We start from the raw sequence: 27,500 nt of genomic DNA on the forward strand, positions 1-27,500 counted from the left end.
TTGCCAGAAGACACACAAATTCCAATATATCAATACCAATAATTGAGAAATTTGCTAACCCATCCACACAAAAAGGCAAACCTAAGCAGAAAACTGATGGAATTTGAAAAACTATTCACTGCATCTGTGAAACACGAAGGATTACTCTCCATTCTATATAAATTAAACTCTAGCTTAGAGGAAATAGCTGTGTTAATGGAAAGTTGATGTAGGCATAGACACAAACTTTTGACTGTGAAGGGATAAACCCCTTTGACAATAGCCAAAGTTAAACTCAAAATTAAGATAGTAAAATAAAGAAGGAGGCAGAAGGAGAAAAGCTTTGATATGTAGAGTTTTGATAGGAAACAGGTCACACGCATCTAAATGTAAGAAAAGCAGAAATTTGTAGATAAACATGAGATGAAAGACTTCAACTGATGCTGTCAAGTAAAAAGAAAAGACAGTAGAAAAGCGTCAACCATAATATGATCAATGTCACTAGGTTTGAAAAAAGAAAAGGAGTACTTGTGGCACCTTAGAGACTAACAGATTTATTTGAGCATGAGCTTTCGTGAGCTACAGCACTCCTTTTCTTTTTGCGAATACAGACTAACACGGCTGCTACTCTGAAACTAGGTTTGAAGAAAGCGACTAGTAGCAGGACTTGTTAATACAGTTTTAAGGATTTCCATACGCCAACTTAGTTATGTATTTGTATATAATACTAAGTTTATCTCTAGATTGCTTATAAAAGATTGGAAGTGTTAATTTTTTTTAATGCTATTGCTGATTTGAACCAAATGCATGGAAAAGAATCCTATAGATGCTCCTTATGCAACCCGACCATGACCCTGGGTAGCTGCCTCAGTTTAGTGGAGAAATCTGCTTTAAAGAGTTGTTTTGGAGGCTTAATTCTAAAGGGCAGTGGGGAAAATTCTGAGGTGGTGGTTTTATTCAGTTGTCCTCTTCAAAGTTATATGAAAGTTGCTGAAGTGCTGCGACTATCCACACATTAGCAATATATCCCATGATTTTCTAGGGAGAGGAAGATGGGGTTGGAGGCATGAGGAGCAAGAATCAAGAAATGCCAATCGAGTCGTGCTACATCTACCCTAAAAGATGATGTGGGAAACTCTCATAGAAAATGCGAGTGAAATGGGCATCCAATTGTTAACTAGTACCTGGAAAACTTAATCCTCCTTTCTTAATGCTCAGGTCCTACTGGGCCCCATCTTGTTACAGTAGTGATGGTGGAGGGAGAAGGAAATACTTCCCAGATATTGGATGTTTCATATGTTTGATTTTTATTTAAGCTAGCTAACTTTCTCTTTTAAAAATTTGTATTTAAAATAATATCATTGGAAAGGTTGTCTTCCTATCCAGAGCTGCTACTTGTTTGAGTATTAATAATGCCTTCTGATTTTCAAATAAAATTAGGTTTCAGGGTAGCGGCCGTGTTAGTCTGTATTCGCAAAAAAGAAAAGGAGTACTTGTGGCACCTTAGACTAACAGATTTATTTGAGCATAAGCTTTCGTGAGCTCACGAAAGCTTATGCTCAAATAAATGTGTTGGTCTCTAAGGTGCCACAAGTACTCCTTTTCTTTTTGCAAATAAAATTAGGTGGCTGGTAGTGATCTGGTTAAAATCAGCTTGTTGTCATCAGGAGTTACAGCTGTAAAGGCACTGTGATCTGTCTTGCCTTATAATAAGCTCTTTCTACTCTGAAGAGTAGACCACAATATGCCTTCAGCTAAATAATTGCTCTGGTGTCTGGCTTTTCCCAGAGTGACTGACAGAGCAGTAATAATACACAATGGTGGGTTTTTGTTTTTGTTTTTTTTTTTTTTTAAAAAAAGACTGAACACATCTGGTAAAGACTTTAAAATCTAAAGCTACACTCCTTTTCCTTTCACTCTCCCCCAGATAAATTCCCAGTGCCATTTAAAACATCTGTTTCAGACCTGTCAGTTTCCTATTTGTATGTTTTCCTTCAATGTCTGTCTGTCTTTTTTTCTCCTCTATTTGATTGTCCAGGCAGGCGGCAAGGAAGGTAGTGGCATGCTGTTGTGCATATACTCATTATATTAGTATGGCCTTTCAGAGGCTTTTCGTTCCTTGCCTTTATGCTATAGCTGTCAGCATTTTTCAAAAACAGGGAAATGGAGAAAGTACACAAACTAAACTACACCAGTATCCCTGACTTTACTGACTCCTTAGAACAGCAAGATTGAGAGATGCAATAGTGTTTCTTCAAAAAGTGGATCACAGGAAATCTGTGAAAATAAAGGGAATGATGAATGCTTTTCTGTACAGATGGTGTTCTTTCTCCTTGAATACAGTGTCTAGACAGCCTTACTGTTTAGGGTAGACTAGTCTTATAGTCAAATACTTGTCTAGGACAAGTGACTAAAATATGCTAAATCCTTCATATAATGTAGTGGTCCATCTAGATTTCATACTAATGCAGAATTGTGTATACCTCATGGTTAAATCAGTTATTGAACATTAAATGTTCTGCAAGCTTATTTTTAGGAAACCTGCTATAACAGCAGAAATAGCTGCCTAATGCATTAAAACCAACTGTTCTCTCCGTAAGCATGTAATTCACTAAGGGGGAAGCAAAGTAAAGTGTTGCTATGGGTTTGGTATAGTAGGTGTCTTACAACATTGCAGTAAAATTACTCAAGTGCAGTATTAGCTTTTGAATAGTCCTCCCCATAGAAGTATTGAAATACTTATTAATACTTCACCCGCAGACAACCCTGTTCGCTAAATGTACACAGTTGTAGGATATATTCAGTATCTTGAAACTGCAGGCTTGGTGCTGTTTTTTTTCCCCAGTTTGATCTGCTCCAAGAAAATCTCCTAGAAAATTAAAGCACCTTGTCGGAGAATTCTTAGCTCATTTATCAGGAAATGTGAAAACTTGCAGCACATAGCTGAAATGTGCTTGCTTGTCCCATTTGTTTAGTGTCTGGTACAGATAAGTTTGTTATAACTCGAGTCCTCTTAATGTGACTGAGGATCAATTTGAAAATTGTATTTGCACATCATAGAATATCAGGATTGGAAGAGACATCAGGAGGTCTAGTCCAACCCCCTGCTCAAAGCAGGGCCAATCCCCAACTAAATCATCCTTAAGTGTGTACCTACTACTGTTACAGTGAACACAGAAATAGCTTATAATGAGAAGTAGATGAGACCTTTTTTTTAATTTGTTCACTGTTTCATTGTTTTGTTTCTAGTCAATTGCACTTCGTCTTATGCGTTAGCATGATGACTTTATTCTTAATCATAGTATCAATCATAAGGCATCTGTGTACCCTGGCGATTTTTAATCGCCACGATATAGCATGGGGCTATTCAACAGATAGTGCTGCAGGTGAACAGCTCACTGAGCTGTTCAGTGCAAAGCAGAAGGGTACCTTCCATTCAGCCTGAAGAAGGAAAAAAGAATAGACACCTGACTTACGTTTTGTGTCCATTGACTCCAGCAGATCACCCCTTACTGCCTTTTGAACTGTCCTGGACCACTTCCTGCACAGTCAGCACTTGCCAGTAGTGGTGGTATATATTGTCCTCAAACCCTTGTCACTACCAGCGTCTCAAACATCAGTAGCATACCAAAAAATTCCAAAAACTTTGACTCTTTCACAAAGCTTCTTATTGAAGCCTGAAAGAAGAATATCAGCCTTGGTTACAGGAACTTCTTTATGCCATGATGGAGTTGAGAGCAAAACACTCCTAAGGGAGTATGAAGCTACTGGTGACCTAGACTTAGCCACTGCTCTCCTGGAGTTGATGATGGAATCTACAAGAGTGGTACCCAACTTTATTACACAAGAGGGCCACATAAACCTAAGCACAATCTTGTGTGGGCCAAACAGATTCTTTATATTTTTTAATAAGATTTAAAGTTGCCTGTACTGATTTATATTTTAAGTTATCTTGTTTCATGTCCATTTAGATAGACAATACTGTACGTAGCTTGTTTCTATTTACACACCTGTGTAAACTAAAATGTTCTAAACATGACACAATGCTAATAAATCTCCCTTTAGTATATTGTGTTGAAGCAGGCTGCAGGCTTTCTGAAATGCTCTGGCGGGCTGTAGGTTGGGCACCCAGGTCTACAAGATGACAACAATGGACAGCAACAGTGGAGGCCACAAACTTAATGCACTCAAGCTGTAAAGCATGGACCCTTCTGTGGTACCTAGGTGAAGATGTGCCATTACATGTGTGCATACCACATGTCACTGTTAGCAGCATTGCCAGCCACCTACCAAAAAATTCCGAAATTTTTGTAAGCTGACAAAACAAAAAGAGGCAAAAACACCTCTTACGGAATTCTGCCCACAATGTGCCCCTTCACAAGAACTGAGATTGATGCTGGAATTGACAGATGGCACAATGGATGGCAGCGCTATTTATTGTAGTCATTGCCGCCAGCAAACTCCCAACCACTTTGTGACAATTGTAGGACCAGAAGGGACCTCGAGAGGTCATCTAATAGAGTCCCCTGCACTCATGGCAGGACTAAACATTATCTAGGCCATCCCTGACAGGTGTTTGTCTGCTCTTAAAAATCTCTAGTGGTGGCGATTATACAACCTTCCTAGGCAATTTGTTCCAGTGGTTAACTTCCCTTACAAAACGTTTTTTCTAATGTCCAGCCTACACCACTCTTGCTGCAATTTAAGCCCCCTTGCTGCTTGTCCTATCCTTAGAGGTTAACAAGAACCATTTATCTCCTCCTCTTTGTAACAGCCTTTTATGTACTTGAAAACTGTTATGTCCCCTCTTTTCTTCTCCAGACTGAACAAACCAGTTTTTTTCAGTCTTCCCTCATATGTCATGTTTTCTAGACTTTTAATCATTTTTTGTTGCTCTTCTCTGGACTTTCTCCAATTTGTCCAAATCTTTCCTGAAAGGTGGCCTTCAGAACGAAACACTCTACTCCTGTTGAGGCCTACTCAGCGTGGAGTAGAACAGAAGAATTATTTCTCGTGTCTTGCTTACAACATTCCTGCTAATATATCCCACCATGATTGCTTTTTTTTTTTTTTTTTTTTTTTGCACTTATTACACTGTTGACTCATATTTAGCTTGTGATCCACTATGAACCCCAGATCCCTTTCTGCAGTACTCCTTCCTAGGCAGTCCTTTCCCATTTTGTATGTATGCAACTGATTGTTCCTTCCTAAGGGGTGTACATTGCATTTGTCTTTATTGAATTTCATCATGTTTACTTCAGCTTGGTATCGTCCATAAATTTTTATAAGTGTACTCTCTCTATGCTGTTATCTAAATCGATGATGAAGATATTGAAAAGAGCCCTGTGGGACCCTACTCAGTATGCCCTTCCAGTTTGACTCTGAACCACTGATTGCTACTCTCTGGGAATGGTTTGTCAACCAGCTATGCACCCACCTTCCAGTAGCTCCATCTTAATTGTATTTCCCTAGTGTGTTTATGAGGTCATGTGAGACAGTATCAAAACCCTTTACTAAAGTCAAGATGTGCCACATCTACTGCTTCCCCATCCACAAGGCTTGTTAACCTGTCAAAGAAAGCTATTAGGTTGTTTTGACCTTTTTTTCCTTGACAAATCCATGCTGATATCACTTTATTATCTTCTAGGTATTTGCAAATTGCTTAATTATTTGCTCCATTACCTTTCTGGGTACTGAAGTTAAACGGACTGGGGTCTGTAATTCCCTAGTTGTCCTTATTTCCCTTTTTATAGACTGGTAGTATATTTGCTCTTTTCCAGTCAGCTCCTTAAGTATTTTAGGATGTATTTAATCAGGCCCTGGTGACTTGAAGGCATCTAACTTGTAACTTAAAGTAATTTTTAACTTATTCTTTCCTTATTTTAGACTGAGTCTGCTTCATTTTCACTGTCAGATGTCCAGGCACTACTAACCTTTTGGTGAAAACTGAAATGAAGTAATTTAGTACTTCGATATTTCCACATTTTCTGTAACTGTGTTCTCCCCCCTCATTGAGTAATGGGCCTGCCCTGCCCTTGGTCTTGCTCTTCCTTCTGTGCATTTGTAGAATGTTTTCTTGTTACTCTTTGTCTCTAGTTAGTTTAATCTCATTTTGTACCTCAGCCTTTCTAATTTTGTCCCTACACACGTATTTGTTTATATTCATTTGTAATTTGACCTAGTTTCCACTTCTTGTGGGACTTTTTTTGAGTTTCAGATCATTGAAAATCTCCTGGTTAAGCCAGGGTGATCTCTTGCCATACTTCCTACGCATTGGTTTGCTCTTGTGCTCTTAATAATGTCTCTTTTTGAAAAACTGTCAACTCTCTTGAACGGTTTTTCCCCTTAGACTTGCTTTCAATGGGATCTTACTTGCCAAATCCCTGAGTCTGCCTTTTTAAAATCCATTGTCTTTACTGGGTTCTTTCCCTCCTACCATCCTTTAGAATCATGAACTCTACCATTTTATGATCCCTTGCACCCTAGCTGCCTTCCACTTTGGGTTTCAAATTCTTAACAAGTTCCTCCCTGTTTGGTCAAAAACAAATCTAGAACAGCCTCTCCCCTAGTAGCTTTCTCCACCTTCTAAAATTGTTTCCAATCCATTCCAAGAACCTGTTGGATAATGTGTATCCTGCTGTGTTGTTTTCCCAACAGATATCTGGGGTTGAAGTCCCACATCACCACCAAAGTCATCGCCATTTTAAAACCTGGTGTGACTGGACTCTCGGGAGTGCTGCTGAGATCACTCAATTAGGGTGAACTGCAAAGAATGGGGCAGATAATCCCCAAAGCTGGTGGATATTTTCTATACTTACATTTACCAAGCCAGCACAAAACAGCTTCTTTATTACCTCAGTGGTTGCCCAGAAGCCAACAACACAGTTCCCTTGAAGTAACCCAGCCTCAGGCCTACATCCAGGTACCCAAGTCAAATATGATTATTTCTGAGACTCTTATTTCATCATATAAAAGAAAAGGTTCTACCAATCCCAAAGGATTGGATCGATTACCTCCCAGGTTAATGAATATTCCAGATCTTAACCAAATGCATGCTTACTATCAATTATTAATTAAACTACAATTTATTTAAAAAGAACAATATACATACAGACATGAATTCAATTCCTGCGGTTCAGATTTATTACAGAGATGGTAAGGTTTAAAGATGGAAAGTTTTTTGATTTTAGTCCATAGGTTATAGTCCAATGCCCAATATATTCAGGGCGGACCAGTCAGCACTGGGATCTCAATCTTGTGGCTTAAGCTTCTCCTGTATTGAAGCCTCAAGCAGATCTGAGATGACAGGATCAGAACCCAGAGGTCTTTTTATACCGTTTTTTAGCAGCGTGTTTACCCATGCAGTCCTGGGTAAAACAGTAAGTAAGTTTTCGATGTAACTTTGTTTCCTGAACACCACCAGTAATTAGTTACACAAATTAACATAGGGCAACTTATTCATTAGACAGTCTATTACAAACTTCAAAGAGACATATAGACAATGACATTATTTCACTCGAGATTAATCTAATGTTAATATTTCCTTTTGATCTCTGAATTAATAGTGATAGTGACAGACCGGAACAGTCTGTTTACGTGGCTGTCCTCTAAGATACACACAATTAGTATAACCTCTAATTCTTTAATACAGGTTTGCATTTCAAAGTTCTAGCCTTAATTACCATTTCTAACATGTTTCTACAGGCTAACTCTGGGTTAATTAGCCTACAGGATACTTAACCCTTTCTGGTCATGGGCTACGTTCTTTAAGAATCGTTGCAAGTATATAACAGTGGTAGAAATAATGATTTGCATGATTATATTTTAATTACACAATGTCACACCTGGAAAGCCATTCAAGACCCCAAAAGCTACTGCCCTATGTATGTTGTACAGAGGAGAGAGAAATTACTGGAGCGGGCAATCCTGGTGAGGCAGACCACAGTTCCTGCAGCGTGAGCAGGTTTCAGGGGAGGGCAAAGCTGCTGTGACCAGTTGTTTGCACTGACTACACGTATTGACTACACGTACACGCTTTCAGCAGGCGCTTTAAACAGCTGCAGCTTGTCATCCGCCTGTGATACTATCTGGCATAAGGGGCTCTGCTGAAGCTATCCAACCTTGTCAGTGCAATCAGATGTTTTGATTCATTAGTTCAGTGTTTTTGGACAGAATGTTCCATTTCCATCAGCAGTCACGTTGGCAAAAAGGCGAATCTGTACAATGGCCTCCCAAGCCAGTTTATTCCCCAGCCAAGTAGTGGGTACCTGTTCGGGGAAAAACTTGCACGCAGACCTTGTTGATATCCAACTAAAAGTGTATGAGACTTGTAACTGGCACCCTGAAGTCCATTGTAGTGCCTTGGTTTCCAGGCCTCTCAAACATCCTTCCTCCAACCAGCCAGTGAGAGAGGAATACGTTGCACAAGTACAAGAAAGCTGTTACTAAACACAGCTCCCACTCCATGACAACCTGAACTTTTTCACCTGCCTCACACTCCTCTTAAGCCCCGCTGACCATTTTGAGCATCTAGGGAAGCTCTTCTGTTATCCAACTTCAACCCTGGCAGATGCAATGGGCAGGCTCTGACATAAATGACGTGCACCATGTAGATGATCTCACCATTAAACCTCTCATGGTTTCTTGCTCTGCTAAAGATAATGGATGAGTATCTGCCGTATTGGGACATTACATGGATTGCATGCACCTGCTGCTCTAAAGAAGAATCAAGGATTTGCCACAGCATGAATGCGGAGACCTCCAAACTGTGAACCAAGTGCCCCACCTTTTCTTTTACAGGAGCTATAACATCTCCTGAAGCCCTCAAATGGATTTCAGACCTTTCTATTAACTTGTAAATGTTATATGTTTTGTCAATATTTCAATATGAAAGATTATTACTTTTGTGAACTTCTCTGAGGGGAACTCATCTGTATGCTGTTCTCCAGGTTCTGCAATGTGAGTACCATGGTAGCTTTTATCTGCTGCTGTTTTTGAAGTTTGGGACCAGAAGGATGTTTACATTCCTGGACCTCTGCACAGGATGGAGAGAGAACTCCTCTCTTTGCTCCCCAGGACCCTCAACATGGATATGGGGCACTATGTTTAGTGCTTTGCTTCTGTGCTCATCAACAGGTTCCAGAGGTAGTTTGTGGGAGAGCAAGCCCCCCTGAAAGGTAGATTATCTTGAGTAAGATCCCTACCACAGGATAGGTCCAGAAGCCAAGACACCATGGATTTGGAGGAGAAAGTAGAAGCCGCACCCCACGTTGGTATCCCCCAGCAGAGGAGAGGCAGTGGGGGGACTGGAAGGGACCACACTCACAAGAGGAATCGGAAGGAGCAGGGGACAGGAGGTAATGGGGATTCCTAGTCTCATGAGGAGACAGAACAGTGGGAGCATCTAGGCTGAGACCAGGAAGCAGGGTTGCTTACCCTGTTCCCTTAACTCACATGGTCCTGCTGGGAAGACCACTGAGAGTGCCCCCGCCAGCACAGGCTAGTCTGGGAGGGCTGGTGGGCACAAGGACTTTGTCATACCCAACATCCTACCATCTTCCATTGGAATAAAAGAGCCAAGAGGTGCTGGGCCTTTAAAGAAAGGGGTGGCTGACCTTTGCCTCATGGGAGTGCGTGCACAGCAAGAGGCTTTGACCCCCTCATATGAAAATTCCCAGTGCCCCATACTGTTCATACTCCCTGTTCTGGGTAGGTCCTTCACACAGCAATAGGAGAGACGCTCTCTTTAACTTAAACAGTCAAACTTTAAAACACTTGCAGGATGTGCAGAGGTTGGTCATTGTCCCCAAAACTGTCATGTGAAATTGATCAGTTTCAAGTTGTCCCTTCTTTAATTTTGCTCTGCAAAGAATAGGGTAAAAAAAGCCTCAAACCTGATTCTGGCATGCCCAGTTTGGGGTTTGTATAGAGCTATTTTCACAGGAGCTCTTAGTAAGAGCTGTCTTTACAGAGATGCTTGACTTAATATGATTTTGAAATTGTCAAGGGTCTTAAACTTGTTCCATCAGGAATCTGAGCTCAAGATAACCTGAACTCTGTTTATATTAAAAGATCTCTGTTTTAGTGTTCTCGCTAATTGATCTGGCAGTTGCCATTTTTTTTAAAGTATAAGCATATGCTTATTAATATGCATTAAACTGATTTAAAATTTTATTTTCCTATTTTCTGATAAAACAGCAGTTAAACTTATTAGCTTGGCTCCTCTAAAAGTGAAATTTGGACTCTAAATCTTCTGTCTTTCATCTTTCTGAGAAAGCGCTGATTGCTTGCTCTGTGTTTAATTCATTCTGAGAATCAGTATTACTATTAGGGTATGTCTATGCTACGAAATTATGTCGAATTTATAGAAATCTGCTTTTTAGAAAGTGTTTTTATATAGTCGATTAATGCTCTAAGTGCATTAACGCTGTGGAGTGCTTCCACAGTACCAAGGCTAGCGTCAACTTCCGGAGCGTTGCACTGTGCGTAGCTATCCCACAGTCTCCTCCGCCCATTGGAATTCTGGGTTCAGATCCCAATGCCTAATGGGGCAAAAACATTGTTACGGGTGGTTCTGGGTGCATGTTGTCAGGCGCTTGCTCCCTCCCTCCATGAAAGCAACGGCAGGCAATCATTTTGCACCTTTTTTCCTGAGTTACCTGTGCAGTCGCCATACCGGCAAGCATGGAGCCTGCACAGCTCACTGTCACCGTACGTTTCCTGAGTGCTGGCACATGAGGTACTGCATTGCTACACAGCAGCAGCCCATTGTCTTGTGGCAGCAGACAGTGCAATAGGCCTGATAACCATCGTCGTCATGTCCGAGGTGCTCCTGGCTGCCTTGGTAAGGTCGATCAGGAGCACTTGGGCAGACATGGGCGCAGGGACTGAAATAGGAGTGACTCAACCAGGTTATTCTCTTTTTAGTCCTGCCAGCAGTCCTACTGCACTGTCTGCTGCTAGCCAAAAATGTAATAGATAGATGGAGTGGATCAAAACAAGAAATACACAAAAGAAATCTGGTGTTCATTTGCTCCTCCCTCCCTCCCTCTGTGAAATCAATGGTCGACAATCGTTTTGGTGAGGTCTGTCGGGGGCACCTTGAAAAGTTTAATGGAGATTCAGTCCTGCCTGAAATACCAGGGGGAGGGATAACTCAGGGGGTTGAACATTGGCCTGCTAAACCCAGGGTTTTGAGTTCAATCCTTGAGGGGGCCATTCTTTGTGACTGTTGTTTTTGTTTCTCCCTGATGAAAAGCCACCCCCTTTGTTGATTTTAATTCTCTATAAGCCAACCCTGTAAGCCATGTTGTCGGAGCAACGGCAGACAATCGTTCCGCACCTTTTTTCTGTGAAGATGCCATACCATGGCAAGCATGGAGCCCGCTCAGATCACTTTGGCAATTAGGAGCACATTAAACACCACGCGCATTATCCAGCAGTATATGCTGCAACAGAACCTGGCAAAGCGAAACCGGGCGAGTAGGCGACGTCAGCGTGGTTACAAGAGTGATGAGGACATGGACACAGACTTCTCTCAAAGCACAGGCCCTGGCAGTGTGGGCATCATGGTGCTAATGGGGCAGGTTCATGCAGTGGAATGCCGATTCTGGGCCCAGGAAATGAGCACAGACTGGTGGGACCACATAGTGTTGCAGGTCTGGGACGATTCCCAGTGGCTGTGAAACTTTCACATGCGTAAGGGCATCTTCATGTAACTTTGTGACTTGCTTTCCCCTGCCCTGAGGTGCAAGAATATCAATATGAGAGCAGCCCTCAGTTGAGAAGCGAGTGGCGATAGCCCTGTGGAAGCTTGCAACACCAGACAGCTATTGGTCAGTTGGAAATCAATTTGGAGTGAGCAAATCTACTGTAGAGGCTGCTGTGATGCAAGTAGCCAACACGATCACTGAGCTGCTGATATCAAGGGTAGTGACCCTGGGAAATGTGGAGGTCATAGTGGATGGCTTTGCTGCAGTGGGATTCCCTAACTGTGGTGGGGCCATAGATGGAACCCATATCCTTATCTTGGCACTGGAGCACCAAGCCGGCGAGTACATAAACCGCAAGGGGTACTTCTCAATAGTGCTGCAAGCACAGGTGGATCACATGGGACGTTTCACCAACATCAAGGTGGGATGGCTGGGAAAGGTACATGACGCTCGCATCTTCAGGAACTCTGGTCTGTTTCATAATCTGCAGGAAGGGACTTTATTCCAGACTAGAAAATAACCATTGCGGATGTTGAAATGCCTATAGTTATCCTTGGGGACCTAGCCTACCCCTTCATGCCATGGCTCATGAAGCTATACACAGGCAGCCTGGACAGTAGTCAAGAGCTGTTCAACTACAGGCTGAGCAAGTGCATAATGGTGGTAGAATGTGCATTTGGACGTTTAAAAGCATGCTGGCACAGTTTACTGACGCAGTTAGACCTCAGAGAAACCAATATTCTCATTATTACCGCTTGCTGTGCGCTCCACAATATCTGTGAGAGCAAGAGGGAGACATTTGGGGGGGTGGGAGGTTGAGGCAAATCATCTGGCCTCTGATTACGTGCAGCCAGACACCAGGATGGTTAGAAGAGCACAGGAGGGCGCAGTGCCCTTCAGAGAAGCTTTGAAAACCAGTTTCATGACTGGCCAGGCTACGGTGTGAACGTTCTGTTTGTTTCTCCTTGATGAAACCCCCCGCCCTTGGTTCACTCTACTTCCCTGTAAGCTAATCACCCTCCCCACCTCCCTTCGATCACCGCTTGCAGAGGCAATAAAGTCATTGTTGCTTCACATTCATACATTCTTTATTAATTCATCACACAAATGGGGGATAATTACCAAGGTAGCCCAGGAGGGGTGGTGGAGGAGGGAAGGACAAGGCTACACAGCACTTTAAAGTTTAAAACTTATTGAATGCCAGCCTTCTGTTACTTGGGCAATCCTCTGGGGTGGAGTGGCTGGGTGGCCGGAGGCCCCCCCCCACCGCGTACTAGGGCACCTGGGTGAGGAGGCTATGGAACCTGGGGAGGAGGGTGGTTGGTTACACAGGGGCTGTAGTGGTAGTCTGTGCTCCTGCTGCCTTTCCTGCAGCTCAGCCATTCACTGGAGCATATTAGTTTGATCCTCTAGCAGCCTCAGCATTGAATCCTGCCTCCTCTCATCACGCTGCCACCACCTATCTTCTTCAGCCCGCCACCGCTCCTCCGGGTCATTTTGTGCTTTCCTGCACACTGACATTGTCTACCTCCACCCATTCATCTGTGCTCTCAGTGTGGGAGGACAGCATGAGGTCAGAGAACATTTCATTGCAAGTGCGCTTTTTGTTTGTTTTGTTTTTTTTCACCTTCTAATCTTTGCTAGCCTCTGGGAAGGGGAAGATCCTGTGATCCTTGAAATACATGGAGCTGGTGGAGGGGGAAAAGAAAAAGGGACAGTGGTATTTAAAAAGACGCATTTTATAGAACAATGGGTACACTCTTTCACAGTAAACCTTGCTGTTAACATTACATACATAGCACGTACTTTCGTTACAAGGTCTCATTTTGCCTCCCCCCACCGTGTGGCTAACCCCTCACCCCTCCCTGTGGCTAACAGTGGGGAACATTTCTGTTCAGCCACAGGCAAACAGCCCACCAGGAACAGGCACCTCTGAATGTCCCCTTAAGAAAAGCACCCTATTTCAACCAGGTGACCACGAATGATGCCACTTTCCTGAGGATAACACAGAGAGATAAAGAACGGATGTTGTTTGAACACCAGCAAACATACACTGAAATGCTTTGTTCTGCAATGATTCCTGAGTGTGCTACTGGCCTGGCGTGGTAAAGTGTCCTACCATGGTGAATGGAATAAGGCTGCCCTCCCCAGAAACCTTTTTGCAAAGGCTTTGGGAGTACATCTAGGAGAGCTTTACGGAGATGTCCCTGGAGGATTTCCGCACCATCCCCAGACACGTTAACAGACTTTCCCAGTAGCTGTACTGACCATGAATGCCAGGGCAAATTAATCATTAAACCCGCTTGCTTTTAAACCATGTATACTCTTTAAAAAGGTACACTCACCAAGGTCCCTTCTCCGCCTGGCGGATCCAGGAGGCAGCCTTCAGTGGGTTTGGGGGGTACTGGCTCCAGGTCCAGGGTGAGAAACAGTTCCTGACTTGTGGGAAAACTGGTTTCTCCGTTTCCTTGCTGTGAGTGATCTACAACCTCATCATCATCATCTTCCTTGTCCCCAAAACCACCTTCCATGTTGCCTCCATCTCCATTGAAGGAGTCAAACAACACGGTTGGGGTAGTGGTGACTGAAGCCCCTAAAATGGCATGCAGCTCATCATAGAAGCGGCATGTTTGGGGCTTCGACCCGGAGCGGCCGTTTGCCTGTCTAGTTTTCTGGTAGGCTTGTCTCAGCTCCTTAAGTTTCACGCTGCACTGCTTTGGGTCCCTGTTATGGTCTCTGTCTTCCATGTCCTGGGAGATTTTGACAAATGTTTTGGCATTTCGAAAACTGGAACGGGGTTCTGCTAGCACGGATTCCTCTCCCCATACAGCGATCAGATCCCGTACCTCCTGTTCAGTCCATGCTGGAGCTCTTTTGCGATTCTGGGACTCCATCATGGTCACCTCTGCTGATGAGCTCTGAACTCATCTGCAGCTTGCCATGCTGGCCAAACGGGAAATGAAATTCCAAAGTTTGCGGGCCTTTTCCTCTCTACCTGACCAGTGCATCTGAGTTGAGAGTGCTGTCCAGAGCAGTCACAATGGAGCACTCTGGGATAGCTTCCGGAGGCCAATGCCATCTAATTGTGTCCATGGTACCCCAAATTCAACCTGGCAAGGCCAATTTCTGCGCTAATCCCCTTGTCGGAAGTGGAGTAAAGAAATTAGATTTTAAGAGCCTTTTAAGTCGGGGAAAAAAAGATGTAGATGGGTGCAGGATTAAATCAATTTAACGCTGCTAAATTCAACCTCAGCTCCTAGTGTAGACCAGAGCATAGTGTTTTTTGGGAGAAATTTCCAGAACACAGGATCGGTGCCTACAAAGAGTTTTTTTTATAAACTTTTGAAAATATTTTTCCCCTTCTGTTCAAAATGTGTATTAAGGATCTCTTTTGGTATTGGCTCTGTCAGACTATTTCTGCTGTCCAGTTGCTCGCCTTTCTGGTGCCAACAAACCTCATTAAACTAGTTAGTGGATTTCCAGTGCGATGCCGAAACGGAAATAAGTCAAACTCCACTTTTGTTGTCCTGGCTGGAATACAGGCTGCTATGATGGCAGTTAGCTAGGGGGGAAAAAATAAGACCTGGTATATTGTGGGAGGACTAGCTGAAATTGAAGGGGATGATCAATAAATAAAACATGAGATCAGTGCACTAGCACAGTGGTTCTCAAAGCCAGTCCGCCGCTTGTTCAGGAAAAGCCCCTGGTGCACCGGCCTGGTTTTACTTGCCGTGTCCGCAAGTTTAGCCGATCGCGGCTCCCACTGGCCGCAGTTCGCCGCTCCATTGGCCTGGAGCGGCGAACTGCAGCCAGTGGGAGCTGCGATCGGCCAAACCGGTGGACACGGCAAGTAAACAAACCGGTCCGGCGCGCCAGGGGCTTTTCCTGAACAAGCGGCAGACCAGTTTTGAGAACCACTGCACTAGCAGATAAAGTGATTGATAGTTAAATGATTGATCTGACTCTGAAACCTTGTTTTATAACTTGTTACATACCCAAAGAAGTCCTTAATGTTGATAAATTTAGATTTATAATATTTGTCAGTTGCTGTCAGATTTATATAAGCTATAGACTTGCAGTCTGGCCTTCATCCACCATGATCAACTATAAACCATTTTACCAATTTAATTACAGCAATGTCTAAGTATAACTTACTGTAACTGTTAGCAATATGTAGTGTAGCATTATTTCTAGATAGCACCATGAGATGTTTAACGTGAGGCCACTGATATAACTAAGCAAGATGCTGCTTGTTCTATACATTATGGAAGCAGTCCTCCTTTTCCTATTTCCCACAGCACTTATGCTATTTATAATCTGCCCTCTTAAGTCAAAACTCATTGGGGACATTGTTACTGATCAACGTTGTTATTGAACCAATATTTCTAACAGGTTTCAGAGTAGCAGCCGTGTTAGTCTGTATTCGCAAAAAGAAAAGGAGTACTTGTGGCACCTTAGAGACTAACAAATTTATTAGAGCATAAGCTTTCGTCCAAATGCATCCGATGAAGTGAGCTGTAGCTCACGAAAGCTTATGCTCTAATAAATTTGTTAGTCTCTAAGGTGCCACAAGTACTCCTTTTCTTTTTTGCGAATATTTCTAACAATTACCACCTACCACTATAAGAACAAGAGGCATGGAATTGTTGTACTGGTATTTGATTTTTTGTCTATTCGATGTCATGGAATTGCCTTCCTCAATATTTAAACCTTTTTTTTTTTTTTTTTTTTTTTTTAACAGGTAAGCAAGTGAGAACTAAACTGTCACAGGCCTTTAATCACTGGCTGAATGTACCAGAAGATAAAATACAGGTACCAGTCACTTTCTTTGTATTGCTTAAAAAAGGAGGTATTTTTAAAACTAGAAGAAGTACAGATGACAGATACAGTTAGTTTAGATAGTATTGAATACTGATGAATCCCAAACACTTCCATTTATTTTTTGCTGAAGGTGGCTTGACTTGTTGGAAAGCAGTTTGCTATGGCTTGCAGCCTTGTCAATTTAATGTTCATAAAAAGTAAAACATCTGCATATTAACATTACTCAAAATGTTACACACAAAAAAGTAACCCCTTGGTGTCTGGCTGTGTGCCCCCACCACGTGACTCTGTGAAGTCAAACATTCTCTTCAGAAATCTAGTCTTCAGTGCATTTTTTCTAAATTAACTACATCTAAGGTATAAAAGCTTCTTCTCACCAAATATCTGACGAGATCAATTCTCCAACTCTTATTTCTGACACTCTTATCCAGCCAGTCCATATGTTGATTTGATTAGTGACCATACTCCTGTACTTCAATGTTGAGGTTCTTGTTAGGACGGTGGAGATTAAAAAAACTAATCGCACTGTTAAGCAATAATAGAATACCATTTTATTTAAATATTTTGGATGTTTTCTACGTTTTCAAATATACTGATTTCAATTACAACATAGAATACAAAGTGTACAGTGCTCCCTTTATATTTTTATTTTATTTTTCAATTTACCTAATACTAGTATTCAAAAATAAAACAATGTAAAACATAAATTCACTCAGTCCTACTTCTTGTTCAGCCAGTTGTTCAAACAATTTTGTTTACATTTACAGGAGAGAACACTGCCCACTACTTTTTTAGTGACACCTGAAAGTGAGAACAGGCATTCTCATGTCGTTGTTGTAGCCAGGGTCGCAAGGTATTTGTCAGATGTGATAAAGATTCATGCTTCGATCACCATTCTGAGGACATGCATCCATGCTGATGACTGTTTCTGCTTTATAACAATCCAAAGCAGTGCGGACCAGAGCATGTTCATTGTCATCATCTGAGTCAGATGCCACTGGCAGAAGGTTGATTTTTCTTTTTTGGTGGTTCGCGTTCTGTAGTTTCCTCATCAGTGTGTTGCTCTTCTAAGACTTCTGAAAGCAAGCTCCACACCTTGTCTCTCTCAGATTTTGGAAGGCACTTAAGATTCTTAAACGTTGGGTCGAGTGCTGTAGCTATCTTTAGAAATCTCACATTGGTACCTTCTTTGCGTTTTTGTCAAATTTGCAGTGAAAGCGTTCTTAAAATGATCATGTGCTGGGTCATCATCCGAGACTGCCATAATACAAAATATATGGCAGAATGCAGGTAAAACAAAGCAGGCGACATACAATTCTCCCCAAAGGAGTTCAGTCACAAATTTAATTAACACTTTCTTTTTTTTTAACACGCATCAGTATGGAAGCATGTCCTCTGGATGGTGGCTGAAGCATGAAGGAGCATACAAATGTTTAGCATATCTGGCACGTAAATACTGTACCTTGCAATGCCAGCTACAAAAGTGCCCTGCAAACGCCTGTTCTCACTTTCAGGTGACATTGTAAATGAGAAATGGGTAGCATTATCTCCCGTAAATGTAAACAAACTTGTTTGTTTTAGCAATTGGCTGTATGAATAGTAGGACTGAGTGGACTTGTAGGCTCTAAAGTTTTACATTGTTTTGAGTGCAATTATCTAATCAAAAAAAACCTACGTTCATAAATTGCATTTTCATGGTAAAGAAATTGCACTACAGTACTTGTATGAGGTGAATTGGAAAAATACTATTTCTTTTTATCGTTTTTACCGTGCAAATATTTGTAATAAATATATAGTGAGCACTGTACACTTTGTATTCTGTGTTGTAACTGAAAACCTATTTGAAAATGTGGAAAACATCCAAGAATATTTAAATAAATGGTAATCTATTGTTTAATCGTGAGATTAATTTTTTTAATCGCTTGACAGCCCTAGTCCCTTCATATTCTTTTTTAGGAGGTATACATAGGTCTTTTATACATGTGCCTTTCACAAAATCAATGATGATGCAATTTCCTTCGTCAAATAAGAAACATGATAAGCTGGAAGCACAAGAGTAATGTTTCACTTAGAAAGGCAATGGAGAAGACCATGAATAAGAACTTCAGTATGGCCATTCTTGGTCAGACCAATGGTCCATCTCGCCCAGTATCCTGTGTTCCAACAGCGGCCAATGCCAGATGCCCCAGAGGGAATGAACTGAACAGGTAATCATCAAGTGATCCATCCCCTGTTGCCCATTCCCAGCATCTGGCCCAAAGAGTCTAGGGACACTTCAGAGCATGGTTTTGCATCCCTACCCATCCTGGTTAATAGCCATTGATGGACCTATCCTTCATGAACTTATCTAATTCTTTTTTGAGCCCTGTTAAAGTCTTTGCCTTCACAACATCCTCTGGCAATGAGTTCCACAGGTTGACTGTGTGTTGTGTGAAGAAATGCTACCTTTTGTTTTAAACCTGCTGCTGCCTATTAATTTCATTCGGTGACCCCTAGTTCTTGTGTTGTGAGAAGGAGTAAATAACATTTCCTTATTTACTTTCTCCACACCAGTCATGATTTTATAGATCTCGATCATATCCCCCCCCTTAGTTATCTCTTTCCCAAGCTGAAAAGTCCCAATCTTATTAATCCCTCCTCATACGGAAGCTGTTATATTCACCTAATCATTTTTGTTTTCCTTTTCTGTACCTTTTCCAATGTATTTTTTTTTTAGATGGGGCAACCAGATTTGCATGCAGTATTCAAGATGTGGGCATACCATGCATTTATGTAGAAGCATTATGATATTTTCTGTCTTATCTATCCCTTTCCTAATGATTCCCAACATTCTGTTTGCTTTTTTGACTGCCGCTGCACACTGAATGGATGTTTTCAGACAACTATCCACAATTACTCCAAAATCTTTCTTGAGGGGTAACAGCTAATTTAGACCCCATCATTTTATATGTTTAGTTGGGATTATGTTTTCCAATGTGCACTACTTTGTATTTATCAACGTTGAATTTCATCTGCCATTTTGTTGCCCTGTCATGGCAACTCATGAGACTTCTGCTCTCTGAGTAATGACAAGTTTCTTATTTGACTGCATTTCAATAATTTGGGAGGAGAAAATAGTATTGCATAGGACAAGCAATTTAGAAACCAGTTGGGCTTAACTTTCTAGTCCCCCTCTAACTGCCAGAGCAAGAAAACTGGCAGAAAACAGCAGCCTGTATCAAAAGGCTAGAGAACATCTGACGAAGGCCTTTGTCCTTGGCCTGAAATACATCATCACTGGAGGAAGAATAAAAGAGTAAACATTGCTAGCCACATGACACCATTGCTTGGAATGGGGAGAGAGTAAAAAAACAAAACCACATCACCAAAACACTGTTGTTAATGCTAAAGCCACAATTCTTCCCACACTAAACTGTGCAAGTCTCTAACATTTTAGAACTGCAGTCCTTACCTGCTTTTAATTTCTTGTTCCAGTTTCAAATTGAAATTGTTCAATGACTGAGTAATAGTATGTGGTACTACTAACTGGGAGAATCATGATTCAGACTCATACTTCAGACAAATGGACAGTATCACAGAGCTATTCTGCAGAAATGGTAAATTCATCCATCTCACAGTCCTCCCATATGACAAGTCAGACACCTTGGGAAAGACCTACACTATGCTAGACAATTCATAGATTCCAAGGACTGAAGGGACCATTGCAATCATCTTATCCGACCATCTGCATAACAGAACTTCCTCAAAATAATTCCTAGAGCAGATCTTTTAGAAAAAAAAACACCCAATCTTGATTTTAAAATGGTCAGTGATGGAGAACCCACTGTGACCCTTGGTAAATTGTTCCAATGGCTAATTACCCTCAGTTTAAAAAAAAAAAAAAAATGTACACCTTGTTTTCAGTCTGAATTAGTCTAGCTTCAACTTCCAGCCATTGGGTTGTGTTATATGTTTCTCTGCTAGACTGAATTATTCTGAATTATGAATAATTACTCAATTATTAAGAATTGACATGGGGAACAAATATTTATAGACTAATCACGTCACCCCTTAACCTTCCCTTTGTTAAGCTACTTAGATTCAGCTCTTTGAGTCTATCACAGGCATAGTTTTTAATCCTTTAATCATTCTCATGGCTGTTCCTGAACCCACTCCAATTCCTCAACATTCTACTTGAATTGTAGGTACCAGAACTGGACACAGTATAGCAGCAGTAGTTGCACCAGTGCCAAACAGAAGTAAAATAACTTCTGTACTCATAATCAAAAGTCCCGTTTGTGCATTCAAGCATCCCATTAGCTCTTTTGGCTACAGCGCCACATTGGGAGCTTATGTTCAGCTGATTATCCACCATGACCCCTAATCTTTTTCAAAGTCACTACTTCCTAAGATAGAGGCCCCCAGCAGGTAAGTATAGCCTACATCCTTTGTTCCTAGATGTACACATTTACATTTAGCTGTATTAAAACGCATATTATTTGCTTGCACCCAGTTTACCAAGCAATCCAGACCACTTGAATCAGTGACCTGTCCTGTCAATATATTTGAAAATGTAGGAAAGACATCCAAAATATTTAATAAATTTCTATTGGTATGCTATTGTTTAGCAGTGCGATTAAAACTGCGATTTATCGCAATTTTTTTATTGCAATTTTTTTTTAGTTAATCACGCGAGTTAACTGTGATTAATAGACAGTCCTAGTTCCTATGCAGCGTGTGGATAAAGAAGTCTGTTTCTGGTTATTCTGAGGGTGGCATTTTAGGGACAGTGAAGTTTTGGTTGGGTGACCTGAACTTTATGTATTTGCTTACCTTCAGATGTGCTGTGTCTGCAGTGTAATCATTATTTTGTGATTTCCATTTTCTTGTGATAATATAAAGCATGGCAGTATTCTTGTTTGCTGAAACAATATTTGTTTCCATTCAAAGTTAACAAAGGCTGTATTAGCCCTATCAACATCCTTGGATTTTAAATGTTTAACTTAGTCAGTGATTGTTCCTGTAGGCCCCTCAAGCAATGCAGGGATTCCAGTGAAGTGTTGAAGCGATGTAGGAATAGACCACATTCCTTCTGAGACAACCTTTCTTCCATGTAGCTTCCTTTTCCCTTTCCCAATACTACTTGTGCCCAGGTAGCTTCATCGCATTCGTTTACTCCAAACCCACGTACACTCTATCTAGTTTTCTGTCAGCTACTCTTCTCCACCCTTCATGAGCATCTGCCCATGGGCTATCCATGTTTTGAAAAGCACATTAAAATGTATAACTTTCAAATGTGTAGTACACTCTTTGGGCATATAGACATAGACATTTTTTTTATTATTGTGAGACCATCCTGAAATGTTATCACAATACCTGCAGATACCATCTTAAAATTTAGGGAAGGCTAAGACTCCTTAGTAGAATGTGGTTCACAGAAACTTCAGAGAGAGCTAGCCCAAAAACTTGTTGAACAACAATGTATGAGTGAAATAAAACTACAACACAAACTTCTGAGTGATTTTTTTTTTTGTACCAAACTTTCCAGAGATTCTATAGTGGGATTGTACAGTACATGAAATACCAGGGAGTTGGGTGGGGTTTTTTGTTGTTTTGTTTTGTTTTTAATTTAAGGAGTAGATTTGAAAATCCTGCTTCGAATGGAAAGCTGGCTTCAGCCTTAATTTGGAGCAGCTGCCACCTCTCTATAATTCATTGTGACGCTAACTGCATGAAGCCTTGTAATAGGGGCAGTCCGCAGCATTCAGCTCTTTCTATTAATCCAGTGGTTCTCAGACTTTTGTACTGGTGACCCTTTCATATACCAAGCCTCTGAGTGCAATGACCCCTCCCCCTTATAAATGAAAAACACTTTTAATATATTTAACAGCATTGTAAATGCTGAAGGCAAAGTGGGGTTTGGGGTAGAGGCTGACAGCTCGTGGACCCCCCCCCGTACGTAATAACCTCATGACCCCCTAAGGGGTCCCAACCCCCAGTTTGAGAACCCCTGTATTAAGCATTTCTTTTCTTTTGGCTCCAGTAAGGGATCCTACAAGGCTAACTTCGCAGATCACTGCAGTCTTCAATTTCCTGACTGTTTACCTCTCCCCTAATTTAGCTATCACTTTTAAGCCACTGACAATCAAATTACATCTCTTCTGACACCTTTTTGTTCTTCACTGGCACCACACTGGCTGTCTTGACCAAATACACTTGTGGATTCATTTAGCTGATTGGTGAAGAAATTAAATGTCAGAATCACTTCTGAGCGAAAGCAGCACGGTCAAACAACTGTTCCCTTACTTAAAGTTTGGACAGAAAATATCATCCTTTTTCATGAATGCTGCATCTTGCATCTCCAAGTCAACATATCACTCACCACCTTTGCACCATTGCTTGTGAACACTGGTACACTAGCTCCACCGGTTAGGATGGATGAACATTTCTATTAGTCTCTTCTAGACTGTTGCCATTTCTCTCCTCTAGGGCTTCCCCAAGTCCTAGTTGTTGTCTGATTTCAGAATATGTAAAATTATGGTCTTCTCTTTTTCTCTCTAGTACAAAGAAGCACTTCCAGACTACGCAGTTCTGTCAATTCCACTGTCTTTTATGCGAGAATCCAGTTGAAAGCTGCTGCTGCTTATTTTTTTAAACACCTTCCATGGTGTTCAAAGTCAGTTCAACTCCAGAAGAAATCATCAGATTATATAGCCCGAGTTCCTGTATATTATAGGCCACCAACACCATCCAGACATCCTGTCAAGGTTCCTTCCCCACTCTGAACTCTAGGGTACTGATGTGGGGACCTGCATGAAAACCTCCTAAGCTTACTTTTACCAGCTTAGGTTAAAACTTCCCCAAGGTACAAACTATTTTACCTGTTGCCCTTGGATTTCCACTGCCACCACCAAACGTCCGGATTTATTTTTTTGAGAAAGAGTTGTTTGGAAACTTCTTTCCCCCCAAAAATCCTCATCAAAACCCTGCACCCCCCTGCCTGGGGAAGGCTTGATAAAAATCCTCACCAATTTGCATAGGTGACCACAGACCCAAACCCTTGGATCTTAAGAACAATGAAAAAAGCATTCAGTTTCTTACAAGAAGAATTTTAATAGAAGAAAAAGTAAAAAGAATCACCTCTGTAAAATCAGGATGGTAAATACCTTACAGGGTAATTAGATTCAAAACATAGAGAATCCCTCTAGGCAAAATCTTAAGTTACAAAAAGAGACAAAGACAGGAATATCCATTCTATTCAGCACAGCCTATTTTCTCAGCCATTTAAAGAAATCATAATCTAACGCTTATCTAGCTAGATTACTTACTAAGTTCTAAGACTCCATTCCTGTTCTGTCCCCAGCAAAAGCATCACACAACCAGACACAGACCCTTTGTTTCTCCCTCCCTTCAGCTTTGAAAGTATCTTGTCTCCTCATTGGTCATTGTGGTCAGGTGCCAGGGAGGTTATCCTAGCTTCTTAACCCTTTACAGGTGAAAGGGTTTTTCCTCTGGCCAGGAGGGATTTTAAAGGTATTTACCCTTCCCTTTATTTTTATGACACATCCACACACCTAAATTCAATAACTGAAATTAGACCAAAGTGTTACAACCCTCAGGAGACTGTTACTGTGTTCATAGGAAGAGGATAGGAGAGACTGAGATGTACTAATGCCTAATCCCCATGCAATGGCAGGGAATTAAGTGAAAGATACAGAGATGATCCTCACAAATTACCTATGCCCCAAGATGTAGAGACTAAAACCCCCCAAGGTCACTGCCAGTCTGATCTGGGGAACAATTCCTTCCCAATCCCACATATGGTGATCAGATTCTGAGCATGTGAGCATGAACCTGAGAGAAATCTCAATACTATCTCAGACCACTGGCCCACCCTGCTCTGTGTCCTATCTCCAGCTGTAGCCTTATGATGCGTCAGAGGAAGGAGATCCAAAAAATGCATTTCGGCAAGGGAAAGAATATCCCTTCCTGACCTCTGCAAGTGACCAGCTGCAGCCCTGAAGCATGAGCTTTAGGAACATAAGACGCAAAAACTGGAAGGGGACCCCAGGATGGCTGAGCCCTGCTCCCCTGCGTCCCCCCTCCCCCCGAACATCCCTGTCATACAATCTCACTCATAAAGCTTGACAAGCTCTTTCTTAAAACTAATTAGGTTGTTTGCCCCCACAGTCCTATTGGGAAGCCATTCCAGAAACTTAACTCTTCTGATGTATAAAAACCTTATAATTTCCAGCCTAAATTTATTAATGGTCAGTTTATATCCAATTGTCCTTGTGGCACTATTGTTGTTTAGCTTAAATAGCTCTTCATCTTCCCTGGTTTTTACCTCCTGATCTATTTATAGAGAGCAGTTCTTCTCTCTTCTTGGCCTTCATTTTGCTAGACTAAACAAGCCAACCACTTAGTCTTCTCTCATAAAATAGTTGTTCCATCTTATCTCGCAGGCCATGCCCTCATCTAATGTACTCTGATTTTATACAATCTCAATGCTAGCATGTGTCTTTTCTTTATAGTGTCTGCCATTTTAAACTTGCTTTCCCACTGACTGTTCATCTGCTTCCAAACAGCTCATCTTGGAACCACACTTCTCCCTTGCCTGCCTAAAGAGGAGATGGCAACGAGTTGTACTGAGGGGTGATTTATCATTCTGGAGGGAGGTTACTAGTGGGAGTTCCTCAGGGATTCGTTCTAAGACCAATCTAGTTCAATATTTTTCGGAGTGAGCTTGGCATAAAAGGTAGGAGTGTACTAACATTCTGATACAAAGTTGGGAGGCCTCATCAGTATGAAAGAGGATCAGAATGTTATACAGAAAAATCTGGATGACCTTGAAGACTGGAGTGACACAGAAATAGGATGAAATTCAATAGTACAAAAATGTAGGTCATGAATTTAAGATCTAATTTCTGCTACAGTCTGGAGGCACATCAGTTGAAAACAGAGGACAGACCTGGATATGTTGGTCGATCTCATGATGACAGTGAGCTACCAATATGATGTGGCTGCAAAAAATAAATAAATAAATACTGAGGCAAATGCGATCCTAGGTTGTATTGAGGAAGGCATTTCTAATAGAGAAAAGTATTGATGCCATTGTACAAGGCATTGGTAAGATTTAATTTGGAATACTGTGTACAATTCTTGTCACTCACATTCAAGAAGGCCTTTTGCATGAAAATTAGTGTAACAGAGCTCTAGGGAGCCCCTTTCAACAGAGGGAGGAAGTGGACCAACTAAAAATAAGCAAAATACTAGTTAATGCTGTGCAAATGCAAAATGTTCCACAAATTTAGACCTCATTTTACAATGTAAGACTTTTCTCTTCTTGTATTATTAGGTTATTATTGAAGTGACAGAGATGTTGCACAATGCCAGCTTACTCATAGATGACATTGAAGATAACTCAAAACTACGACGGGGCTTTCCAGTGGCTCATAGCATCTATGGAATTCCATCTGTAATAAATTCTGCTAATTATGTGTATTTCCTTGGCCTACAGAAGGTTTTAACACTTGATCACCCAGATGCTGTAAAAGTGTTCACTCGTCAGCTGCTGGAACTCCATCAGGGCCAGGGTTTGGATATTTACTGGAGAGATACATACACCTGTCCTACAGAAGCAGAGTATAAAGCCATGGTACTGCAAAAGACAGGTGGTCTCTTTGGATTAGCTGTGGGCCTCATGCAGTTGTTTTCCAATTATAAAAGAGACTTAAAACCACTCCTTAATACACTTGGGCTCTTCTTCCAAATACGAGATGACTATGCTAATTTACACTCCAAAGAATATAGTGAGAACAAGAGTTTTTGTGAAGATTTAACTGAGGGTAAATTCTCATTCCCAACTATTCATGCTATTTGGTCCAGACCCGAAAGCACTCAGGTGCAGAATATTTTGCGTCAAAGGACAGAAAATGTAGACATAAAAAAATACTGTGTACATTACCTTGAGAATGTAGGTTCCTTTGAATACACTCGGCAAACGCTGAAAAAGCTTGAATCTGAAGCATATAAACAGATTGAGTCACTTGGGGGAAACCCTGAACTTGTAGCACTAGTTGAACACTTAAGCAAAATGTTCAAAGAAAATGAAAATTAAGTAATAATTAATTTGACTTGTGCTTTGGGGAGGGAAACTTTAAAACCAGCATGTATTAACTAGACTTTCTTACTAAATCCATGTAAAGAAAAGTGTAGAAATGATGCTTATTTAAAATTACTTACTACTGTTGCATTATAGAAATGGCTATATTAGACATCATGTAAGTAGTAATTGAAGGGTAGTTGTATACATCACAAATTATCTCTGCAGCTCTAATTAAACTGCTTACAAAATATTGCATAGAGAAATAAACTTGCATAGATCTGTTAAAGGTAAAATTGTTAAGTTAGTTTTTCATGTGAATCTTTCAGTTGTAATCTTCACTGCACAGTCAGTGGTATTTATTTTAGCTGTAGAGTTTGTGTCCTCTAAATCCTGCAATTTTCTTAATCTGAGATGAGTTTGACTAAATTTTCATAATAAATTGAATTTGCCCTATTTAGGAGCTTTTGAATTTTTTTAAACATGGAGATTTAGGTAACCCTTTTGCAATATATTCATTGTCCTTTTTAAAGTTAACAAAAATAGGTTTTATTAAAGTGGAATCAAAGGAGAAGGAAGGCTCCACAATGGTCAATGACTTTTTCTTTACAACAAACTAATCTAGATATGTCACCACACAGCCAGATGTGGGAAATGGTGGTATAATAGGCAGATCAGTGTTGCGAAATGGATTTGAAATAATGAGTTATTTTAATATGAATCATCAGAGCATTAGCTTGGCCAACAAGGGCACAGGCATTGTCCATTCAAGTGGGACTAACACTCTGGTCTGATATACCACTGTAGTCCCAATTCCTTGAGAGCCTCCTTTAGGTAATTTAGTGAAGAGATTCCATCACAAGTACAAAGGAAGCAAATACTCCACCAATTCTTTATTAGAACAG

General features: G+C 41.1%; 1 protein-coding gene across 6 annotated transcripts in view; it reads left to right on the forward strand.

Annotated features, from left to right (window-relative positions):
* GGPS1 (geranylgeranyl diphosphate synthase 1) overlaps positions 1-27,051 on the forward strand; it is a 63,658-nt gene extending 36,607 nt beyond the window's left edge. For 3 of the 6 annotated variants that reach the window (XM_038397656.2, XM_038397657.2, XM_043511402.1), the window contains exons 3-4: positions 16,432-16,502; positions 25,849-27,051. In XM_038397656.2, the coding sequence (XP_038253584.1) occupies positions 16,432-16,502; positions 25,849-26,610 (833 nt within the window). In that variant the 3' untranslated portion in view covers positions 26,611-27,051. Of the gene's footprint in view, positions 1-6,858; positions 6,902-15,536; positions 16,080-16,301; positions 16,503-25,848 lie in introns of those variants that run through there. The other 3 variants (XM_038397661.2, XM_043511403.1, XM_043511404.1) reach the window with 3 other exon arrangements.
* Positions 27,052-27,500: the final 449 nt, after the last annotated feature.

This window comes from Dermochelys coriacea, chromosome 3 (genome assembly GCF_009764565.3).
Source record: "Dermochelys coriacea isolate rDerCor1 chromosome 3, rDerCor1.pri.v4, whole genome shotgun sequence".
NCBI lineage: Eukaryota > Metazoa > Chordata > Testudines > Dermochelyidae > Dermochelys > Dermochelys coriacea.